Here is an 11110-nt window from a genome sequence, read left to right as displayed (position 1 = left end):
GCTGTTAATTGCAGCCTAGGATTGCATTGGCTTTTTTGGCAGATGCAGCGCACTTTGGCTCATAGTTAAGTGTTGTGACTCAGCAGAAGTTTGCTGTGAGTTGAGTTGGGCTGCAGGAATAACAATGCAGCTGGGGCTCGTTAGTGTGGTCTTCTGGAGATAAAAGGACTGATGGTGCCACGCCCTGGTTGCAGAAGTCAACATTCGTCATTCGTTCATGGTTCATCGTTCATCGGTCGTGGTTTGTTTGTGAGAGGCACTTGGAGAAGTGATTTGCTTTCTTTCTGTACACCTGGTTTGGCCTTAAGAGATCTTTGTTTTTGCATTCTGTTATCTTCTTGCCAGAGACTTTATTTAGGTTTATTTTGGGCTCGCAGCCAGTCTGAGCCGAGGACTGATAAAGTTATTTCCTTTTAAGTCTATCTGCCTGTTGTCTTTGAACGAGCGAAGGAGGGGGGGGGTCAGAACAGTTAAGGGATTGCCCATTAGGACTCCAAGATCTCTCTTGCAGTTACTAATAATGAGCTAGGTACTACTTACAGCAACAGCAACACAGGGCAAAGCAGGATGATAATTGTTCCTCCTCATACACCTGGTGACCTACTATTGAGAACCCACATATATGAAGAGCCCACTTTCTTTCTGATCATGCATGATCATGCATGACATAGGAGGCAATGTCCAGGGAGGCAGATAATCCAATTTCTCCAGCAGCCCAAGCCAAACTGGCCCAGAAAATGGAGGGGATACCGTTTGCACTTTGGCAACATCAGTAGTTGCCAGGCAGATTCCATCTTAACTTTATCTTCATTAATGTCTATGAGACATCGTAGATCATATGCCTGGCAAAACTTGTGCTGAGAGAAGTCTATGGAGATTCTCAGTCATCTGGGTCATGGTTGTCCCAAAGGTGCTTTTTCAGGAGGCAACTGGACTTTGTTTTTTTCTTTTAAAGACTGCATAGACTCCATAGACTTTTAGCATTCCCAACAGCCTGAAGGGATACAGGGCAGAAAACACCCTGCAGTCAAGAAGGCTCCGCACCCATTTGCAGAACCCTGAGGACACAGAGAAGCCTCCAAGTGGCCTCAATGACTCTCTGAAAGAATGCAAATGACCAGCTGTCTGCAAGGAATAGAAATCCTTCCATTCCCCACCATCCAGTCAGAGTTGAAGAAGCTTCTTGGATGAGAAGCAAAATGTCTCCAAAGAAAAAACAAGGAAGTCCCATTGCCTCCTGAAAAAGCACCTATGTGATTGGAGAAGAGGGACGTTAGTGCTTTCAATCTGGATAGCTGAAGACAAATTTAAGTTGGCTGTGCTTCAGGCTGGAGAGGAGATAAAATGGTCAGGAGACCATCTCCATACCACAGTGAATGGGACATGAAGATGAGCCTTCATTGTATCATGAGAACACAGCAGAAGAGGAGGCACACAGATAAGCTAGCAGCCAGTTAACAATAGACAAGTGCCTGAGATCCATTGAAGTAGTCTGTGAATTTAGAGTATTCTATTTTTGCATAGTATTTACAAAAGCCCTTTAAAAGGGAAAGGAATATTATTGTGGCCTTCACTGGCTCCTAGTGGTGAACAGAGGCCATTACCGTTGCAAAAAAGCTAACTGCCAACCATAAACCACTTGCCTAAATACATGAAATATAAATCCCGCTCTAGGACCTTTTTAGAAATTGGGGAAAAAAAGAATAAAAATCTAATAAATACACTGTTTATATCATCTCAAAAAATATATGGGAAGATCTTCAGAGAAGCAAAACCCCAGAGGAGCGAGGACTGAAATAGATCAGCCTAATTCATTATTAACAATGTTAATACTTCCACCTTAAGCAGTTCCTTCTGTTTAGCTCAGGAGAACAGCAGGCGCTGCATTTTTAGAATGGCCAGGAATACTTCTCATGCAAATCATCTCAATGCATGTTACAAATAAACATTCCAGAATGCTGGACAAAGGAACTGCTTTTCATAGGAAAGACAAGTACTGGGCCTCCATCATTACTTTTCCTTCAAGCATCAGAATTTGTTTTGCCCCCTGCTCAACCAGGAGACCCTTATACAATTGGCTGTCCATTCTTTTCTTAAAAACCTACAGGGATGAAGCACCCACAACTTCTGAAGGCAAGCTGTTCCACTGGTAATTAATTGTCCTCACCGTTAGGAAGTTTCTCAATTCCAGGTCTCCTTTTTTGACACAAGCTTAGTATTGTGGCCCGCCAGTGGCCAGCACAGCTGGCAGCAGAGTCGGACAGTGAGGAGGTTGGGGAAGAACATGGGCCAGTCCTGGGGGCTGAGGAAAGTTCATTCGAGGGCTCTGTGTCAGAGACAGAGAGGGAGCTAGACAGCAGTGAGGCAGAGAAACAGCTGGAACCTGTTCCCAGTGTGTGCATGCGCAGAGCTGCCAGAAGACAAGAACAATAAGAAAGCAGGGTCGACTTAGGAGTAAAGCCACACCTTGGAGGTGATTGGCCCCTCCCAGAGGAAACAAAAGAGGAACAAATGGGGAGTGGGCTTTTGCAGGAAACAATTCGTTCCTTCAGTCGTTTCAAGAGTGGAAAGTTTTGTTTGTGACTTTAAGAGACTCTGTGCCAAGTTTGCCTTGCCCTGCATTTGGAAACTAGCTATCTGGCAGGTCTCCAAACAAGATAAGGTTCGTGTTGATAAATATCCCTCGGAAAGACTGCTTGCTAAGCCTTGCTGACTGTGAATGAAAGGAATTCGCAGTCGTGTAAATAAAATGGGTTTTGCCGGGACTAAGACTCTGCTTCTTGCTCTTTAAGGAAGCCTGGGTCAGAACACCTGAATGACAAGAAGGACAGAAAGCTTATACTGTTAGCAAATATTTATTTTATTTATCTTTTTCATGTATTTATTGCACTTCAATGTTAGACAAAAAATAAATTCTCTCTTTTCTCTGCCTTGCCAGCATCTTTAACGAGTCTTTTGGACTCCCAGCAGTAGCAGTAGCAGCAGCAGCAGCAGCAGCAGCAAATAAACCCCTCTCCATTTTTCCCATTGCAGCAAATATACTTCAATTTAGGGAGGGGACTCTTTGTTCCTACATACATCTCTAAGAAAAAGTGCAACATTTGGTTTCATTTCAAAGCAGTGTTGAACAGCAGCAGCAAGTGTCCCTCCCACCCTGCAAAGAACACCAAATATTCCCCACATCATGCAACAGGAGGGTGATTCAAACATGCTATGAGAACTCCTGTAAATGGGATGGAAAACCTGTCATATTATCAATGTAGAGAACCAGGCAGGGCTGACCACAATCAGACAGGGACACTGGGAGATCCTACTGGAGAGAAGAGGGAGTCCAGGATCCTCCCCCCCCCCTTTTTTTTTTTTTTGTCATCTCCAAGTCTTTTAAAAATATCCCAACGTGGGTCGGCTTCTTCTTTTAAATTTGTAATTCGATATGGGGAAAAAGGGTTCCTAGGTTGTCAAGGGCTAGAGCTCTCAAAGTCTATTAAATCCGTGCATCTGCAGTTCCATCTTGTTCTGAGCACAGAATTTGGGGTTACAGAAGTTAGCATCCTGAGCATCTCCACTTTCATTCCGTTTCTATTTGTCGTGGGAAAATACATTTTCAATTCTTTCAAAGTTGGGCTTCGGCAAAACCCGAAGCCCCAAATACACATCAGAGCCATTTCTCCCATGCTGTGTCGCAATCGGGCATAAATAATAATAAAAACCAACCAACCCAGAGAGTGCAATTGAATCTACACACCCGTGTGACCCTTTGGTGCTCTAAACCACGTACATTTTGCATGAGACACTGATGTGCCATTGTGATGTACAGTCTCAGAAATCCAGAAAAACCATAGAATTTTTAGAGATCAGAGGATGAAACTTCAGTATTCAACATAGCTTCCAGTGCCACCTTCACCTTCAAGACTAGTGGAAGCAGAATAAATTATGCAAAATAAACAAACACGTCATCTGTTTAAGTTGGATAATCTACTCAGGTCATAATTTACACATTGCTTGGCACAGAATCTGGTTGCTTAAAAGAAAAGTAATATAAAGTGCAAAGAACACACCACTCCCCAAGGAAGGCAGTCTACTGATGAATGGGTGAGTTAGTCAACAAACTCTTGGGTTTAATATGGGAAATCTATCCTAAAAGACGGAGCTGAATAGAGTAAGAAAGGCAGCTTGGAGAGGGCTTGGGATTCTTGGCCCCATCCTTAAAAAGGAATGGGATTTGGAATTAAAATGAGAGGCCAAGGGTTTCTAGGATAAAATCTCTCAAACTTCACCCTTTAAGGGGGTAGAAAAGCACCAAAGTCCAGAAGTAATCAGAAAAGCTGAGCAGAAAAGTATTCGGAGTGTTTGCTCTGCTTAGCCCTTTCTTCCTTATGGCTGAATCTTATAGAGATGGAAGGAAGACTGGCTAATACAAATCTCTTTCTCTCTTCCAATAGAGGTAGTCCTCAACTTACGACCAGAATTGAGCCCCAAATTTTTGCTGTTAAGTGAGACATTTGTTAAGTGAGCCTTGGCCCATTTTACGACCTTTTCTTGCTATGGTTGTTAAATTAGTCACATGTTTGTTAAGGGAATCTGGCTTCCGCATTGACTTTGCTTGTCAAAAGGTCGCAAAAGGTGATTACAGGACTGCAACCATCATAAATGTAAATCAGTTGCCAAGCATCTGTCACTAAATGAACTGTTGTTAAGTCAAGGGCTACCTGTGGCTCTTTCAAAACATCCAACTACAATCAAGTTCCTATCCCTTGCTGAGAAACTAGACTTCCGATCGACTGACAGCATCTCCAGAGCTTTCCTCCTCTTACGACTTCTCTCTAATTTGCTGTAGAGAACGGAGAGCAAATCTGCCACGAACTGGTGGAAGACCTTTTGCATTTTTGCTTGAGATCTTTATGAAATATGGGTTACCTGACAAGATGAAAGAGAATTGGGGCTTTGCTTAATCGGTTGCCGAGATGAGATGGGATGGAAAACCTAAGTAGTTCTAGTTCCTATTTGATGAGACCATCTACTTAGTTAAAACCTCTTTCATGTGTGTGCACACACTTTCTGAGAACAGCAGCAAGGGAACAGAGGCTAACAAAGGAACAGGGGGGAAAAAGTTTTGAAATTGGGGCTACACTAGCGTGCAGATTAAGGAAGCTAGGTTTGGGAGTAACTGCCTTACCAGGTGGTCCTACATTTGCCCCACTCTTAAGAGCTACCAAGAATTACTGTTATGTACAATGTAGCTGGTGCTTTTTTATATACAGGGCAGAGCCTCAAAACAACACTGTATGGAAATATATGTGTGAATATATGCATGCGTGTGTATACACACCCACACCCGTTTAGAAACAACAGATGCGTCCAGTTTGTTTGCCTGATCTCTCTTGGCACGTAAATGATCTTCAGTCTGCATTGTGCTGTGGAGAGCGCTATCTGGGAAATGCATCCTTCCTCCTTTCTCCCATCTCTCTCCTCACTGGATCTACTCCAACGAGCTGCCAGGGGCCGTGGGCTTCCTGCCTTTGTCGTGTCCTTTCTACACCTCTTATTTCATCATTACAGTCATTTCCCAAAGAGCAACATTTAGTCCGCTGCAGTAAATTTACTTGATGGTGGATTTTTTCTTTCTTTCTTTCCTAAAAAAGTCTGAGGGACGTATGAGATCGATGTGCTGGAATTAAGGGTTGATCCAGAAGGCAAGAGGTTTCTCTGAATGCTGCTTGTTGAGAGTTCTCAAGTCGGGGAGACGGAGAAGCAGCTTGGGGAAAAGCGTGGAGTCATCCGGATGCTTCTTGGTTACCAGAGTTCTCAAGGCCCGGATTAAAGTCTCCTGAAGAATTTCAACAGCATCCACATCAGAGATCCCGGAGCGATCTGGGAAAACCAAAACAAACGTGTTAAAAATTAAGACAGAGAAAGAAGACATGGAAAAGAGAGGGGTGGGTTTAGCTGCCTTGGAAAAATGACGGCATACAGGTATAGTCCTCGACTTACAACCACAATTGAAACCAGACGTTCTGTTGCTAAGCGTGACAGTTGTTGCCCCGGTTTTTAAGGGAATCACTTAAGTGTTAATTTAGTATCATCATAGTTAAATGAATCTGGCTTCCCCATTGACTTTGTTTGTCAAAAAGTGATCACATAACCCCAGGACATTGCAACCGTCATAAACATGAGCCAGTTGCCAAGTGTCCAAATTTTTTTTTAGTTTTTTTTCCCCCAACATATGAACATTTCATCTTTCCTTAAACAGTGTCTCATCTGGGTACAAATATCTGTGCAACAGCTTTCAGCATTTACAACATCATTCACATTAATATTAATTATCTAATCTTAAAATTGTAGTATATTAAACAATTGAACATTATTAACCTATTCATTTTCCTCTTAACATATCTTCTAATAAAAATACAATAACATTAAGCATAATTAGCTTCCCCATCATAATACAAACATTTATCATCTTATTTATACCTCTATCTTAACATATTTTCTATTCTTCTTTAATCTTCATCATCTCCAATTTTCCTTTTTATTCTCTAACCAGTGATAAAATGCTTCCCATATCATGTAATATTGTTCTTTCTCGTTTATTATTAGTGTTAATCTATTCATTTACCATATTTTTGGAGTATAAGATGCACCTTTTTTCCTCTAAAAAGAGGCTGAAAATCTGGGGGCATCTTATACATCGAATACAGCATTTTTTGCCTCCAGAAGCCCCACCCCCTTCACCAAAATGGCCGTGCATAGCCTTATGGAGGCTTTCAGAGAGCTCCTGGGGGCTGGATAAGCAAAAAATGGGCCGTTTCCCTCCCCCCCAGCTCCCAGCAACACTCTATAAGCCTCCATAAGGCTATGCATGCAATTTTTTTGACAAAAAATGGCCTGTTTTCATTAAAAACGGGCCGTTTTTTGCTCATTTTTGCCCCCCCCCCACTCCCCCAGGAGCTCTCTGCAAGCCCCCCCCCAGGCTATTCATGGGAAAAAACATTTGGGGGAGGTTTGCAAAGTACAACCCCCCCTTTTTTTTCCTTTCGGAAAGCTGTTTAGTTAGAGTGGTTGATGAGAATTACATTGGTCAAGTGCTGTGCCAGCAGAAACAAAGTTTTAAGTTCTACAGATTGTCAGCTATTTTCTTCTCCAGCACATGGATAAATATACCTGGAAACATCTACTTACTTATCTATTGTATTTCTCTCTCTCTATTTTTCTCTCTCTATCCCTCTACCTACCAACCTACCTACCTATCTACACTCTCTCTCCCTATCTACTGTATTTCTCTCTCTCTCTTTCTCTCTCTCTCTCTATCCCTTTACCTATCTACCTACCTAACTACTCTCTCTCTCCCCCTACCTACCTACTGTGTTTCTCTCTCTTTCTCTCCCTCTCTATCCCTCTATCTATCTACCTACTTTTTTTAAAAAAATGCCTCTTCAAAATCTGGATGCGTCTTATACTCAGAAAAATATGGCATGCACATTCTAATATTTCCTTAATCACCTTCTCATCAATAGGAATCTCTTCAATTTTCCAATGTTGTGCAAATACAATTCTAGCTGCAACCAAGTGTCTGAAGTTTGATCTTGTGACCATGAGGATACTATAATGGTTGTTAAGTGTGAAAAATGGTCATAAATCACTTTTTTCTTTGCTTGCCAGGTGGTTGCAGAAGGTGATCATATGACCCTGGAACACTATACGCCAGTTGCCAAGCATCCAAATTTTGATCACGTGACCATGAAAATGTCATGTGACGAATGATCATAAGTCACTTTTTTCAATGCTGTTGCAACTTCGATCATTAAACAAACAAATGTTTCTTAAGTTGAGGACTACCTACAGCAGTGATGACGAACCTGTGGCACGCAGAGCCATCTCTCCGGGCATGCCAATCATTGTCTGTTGCTCTTCCAGGTTCCAGCATGCACATGCATGCTGGTCAGCTGGTCTTTGCACGCGTGGAAGCTCCAGAAACCGGAAGAGTAGCTCCCTGGTGCACATACATGCTTGCAGGAAGCTGAGCTTCCGGTTTCCACTGTATGCATGCACACCGGCCAGCTGGTCTTCACGCATGCCAGAAACCGGAAGGAGGTAACCAGTGCACATGCGCACGCTGGGAACCAGAAGCTCAGCAGGCATGTGCCGGGGAACTGCTCTTCCAGTTTCCAGCGCTCCCGTTTTGGCACATGGTGCCTAAAAGGTTCCCAACATTGACCTACAGAGACTCCATCACAGGATTACAGTAGAGAAGGAAGGGCTTTAGCAAAAGCTACAAGAATTCTTGCAACAAGTCTATCTCTCTACCCAAAGCCTTAGTCTGGTTGTATCACTACAACAAAACTCACACCCACCTGCTGAGACAAGGACCACAGCCATGAAGAGGGCCATCTCTTGTGGATCTAAGCCCAAGGAACTGAGCTTCTCGCTGAACTCAAACATGGCATCCAGCAGAGAGCCCATGCCCATGGAACGCAGGCTGCCGAGTGAATAGGTTTCCCCACTCAGAAATGTTACTTTCTTCTCCTTGGGGCTGAAGAGGGTGGAGAAGCGCACCATCAGCACCTAGGAAAGGACGTATGGTGGAACAGAGTCACTTTAAGCAAAGAAACATATTTTTGACATTCTTGACTGAATGAAGAAACAATGAGCAACTCATAATTTCCCACAGCAATCTTGTTATCATCTGCATCTGAAGAACCACAAAGAAATTTGAAAATAATAATAATAATAATGTGCCCAGCCTGGAAAAGCGAGGCGGTATCTAACATGCGTGCTGTTTACATCTTGGGAGCGAGCCAAAGGCCTAACCAGTAATCTAGTCCCAGTGTAAAATTGATAAACATTTGTAGGTACAACTTTCTTGTCCCTACATGCATTTTCCATAGTTGGGCAATTCCCGGGACACAAGAATGCTATTTGGAAAGTGTTCCAAATTCTGAGAAGAGAGTGTCCTAATTGTAAGAAAAATTCCCTGTGCCAATAACAAAAGCAGCAAGCATGCAGTCTGCAGGGAGGTCTTGCCAACAAGAGCTATGTTCTCCAGATGATAGCAAAACTATTTGACAATTAAAAAGCCATTCCATAACTTTGATACTGTGGAAAACAAGCCCACCCCCAAAAGAGTCATCTCTCTGTGCTTCCTCATTCTTGCTCTGTGCCCTCATAACTTATCTACAAAACAAAACAAAATCATGCTGAACACTGTTGCAATGCAGAAAAGAACTTGAGGCTAACTAAGGGTTGCATCAATCGTTTTTGCACAGACTGGGGGAGGGGGGGCTGCCCACAGAAAAGATGCACCCAGTGCTGACCTGGAAAGTGCCCGCTTTGAGGAGCATGACTTGATCCTGCTGGCAGAGTGACTGGAAGCCCGGGATGCTCTTGGCAAACTCGACCACCTCCTTGACAGCTGGTGTGAAGCATTGTAAGAACTCTTCCCACACTTGCTGACTGCTCTTGCCGCTGCCACAATAAGGGGTGGCATTCAGAGGACAAGCCTACATGCCACAAAAGAGATTGACAGAAAGAGGTTGTGTTTAGTTAAACAAAAGCTCAATGCAAATTGATCCATTTTAACACTCAAATGGTAATTTTCTTTAATACTTTTAAAAGTTGCTTGTTCTCGCAACACATACACACAGGCTTTGTTACTAGAATACAGAGTAAACTAGTTCAACACAAAGGCGCATCGAGATGCAATGAAAGGATAGAACTGGCAAAGGGATAGGAGGAGAGGGAGAGAGAAGAATGATAAAAGGATAATTTGCCTTTGATAATCTGGAAAAAAGAATATTTGTAACTTTTTTTTTTCTTCCAGCCAACGTTATTTGCAAAACTGACACACACACGCACACACTCCAGTGGGATAAAAAGATTTTTAAAAATATCTTGGATTACTAGAAAGCATTGCTGGAAGGTAAAAGAGGCCAATTTGCCATTTTTCACTTGAAGGTCTTTCCATATGCCACTATTTCAAACAGTTTTTAACAGTGAACTCAGTAGCTTGCCAATGTGGACCTGCCATCAACAACTAATTGTCATTTTTAAACTGTATTTGAGAAGTGTGGCCAAAATGCTTTTATTAAAGCAATGGATTGCTCAAAACATTGTTCAAAAAAAAGAAACCAGTAGAATTTTTCATGAACTCATACAGATGACTTAAGAGAAAACACCAGACTTGCAATTTTATTTCTTACTTTTCTTGGTAAAACTAAGAGCTACAAACAATTGTTTTGCTTGCCAACACCAGGAGCTATTTTGCATTTATGGTGGCAACTGTCTGCGGTACACAGCCAACTGATCTGGGCACAGCCATTCCATCTGGAGGGCACCACTTTTACTATTCAATCCTGTGGTTCACGTTTTTAAAAATTAGAGCAAGAGCCATTCCTGACTTAAAACAGGGGCAAGGATAGGAACTGGCAATGGGAATCACAGATACCTTGCAGAGGTATTCAGCAGGTTCTGACCAGTTCTGGAGAACCGGTAGCGGAAATTTTGAGTAGTTCGGAAAACCAGTAAATACCACCTCTGACTGGCCCCCATCTATTCTCTGCCTCCTGAGTCCCAGCGGATCGGGAGGGAATGGGGATTTTGCAGTAACCTTGCCCTGGAAAGGGGAGGGAATGGGAATTTTGCAGTATCCTTTGCCTGCCATACCCACCAAACCATGCCCACCAAGTCACGCCCACAGAACCGGTAGTAAAAAAAAATTGAATCCCACCACTGATACCATGCCAGCTTGTTCTGCCAATCCAAAGATACAAGGGAGAGCAAAGCCTGCTTGGTTTGCATTCTCATTTCGACTGCACTACCAATACCTTTACAGCAGGGGGATGTCAAGGATTTGGAAATCAGCTTTCTATTGGCAAAGCTGATCTTTTTAATCAGAGATCTAAGGCAGCAGACCCAAATCCTTGCTCTGCAGGTTTTCCTCAATTGTAACATCTAAGATTTTAAACTTCCGGAAAGAAATGCAACGTGGCTCAAGCATTAAACAGCAGAGACTCAACAGAGTGCCTTACTATTACAGCTGCTTTTTGGCTTAGTTCTGGTTGACCAGAGGTTCTCTGGAACAAGATGCCATCAGTCCTCCTATACTAGTTCCCAC

General features: G+C 42.8%; 1 protein-coding gene across 1 annotated transcript in view; it reads right to left on the bottom strand.

The window, feature by feature from the left end:
* Positions 1-5411: 5411 nt before the first annotated feature.
* Positions 5412-11110, bottom strand: part of LOC116504639 (nuclear receptor subfamily 1 group D member 1-like) — a 40679-nt gene continuing 34980 nt past the window's right edge. The window contains exons 6-8 of the mRNA XM_032211792.1: positions 9312-9497; positions 8352-8562; positions 5412-5871 (exon numbers count right to left, since the gene is read on the bottom strand). Coding sequence (XP_032067683.1) covers positions 5675-5871; positions 8352-8562; positions 9312-9497 — 594 coding nt within the window. The 3' untranslated portion in view covers positions 5412-5674. The remainder of the gene's footprint in view (positions 5872-8351; positions 8563-9311; positions 9498-11110) is intronic.

The sequence above is a fragment of the Thamnophis elegans genome, chromosome 2, assembly GCF_009769535.1.
Source record: "Thamnophis elegans isolate rThaEle1 chromosome 2, rThaEle1.pri, whole genome shotgun sequence".
Classification (NCBI taxonomy): domain Eukaryota; kingdom Metazoa; phylum Chordata; class Lepidosauria; order Squamata; family Colubridae; genus Thamnophis; species Thamnophis elegans.
Note: the sequence above shows the minus strand (reverse complement) of the source record. Positions and strands in the feature narration are given on the sequence as shown.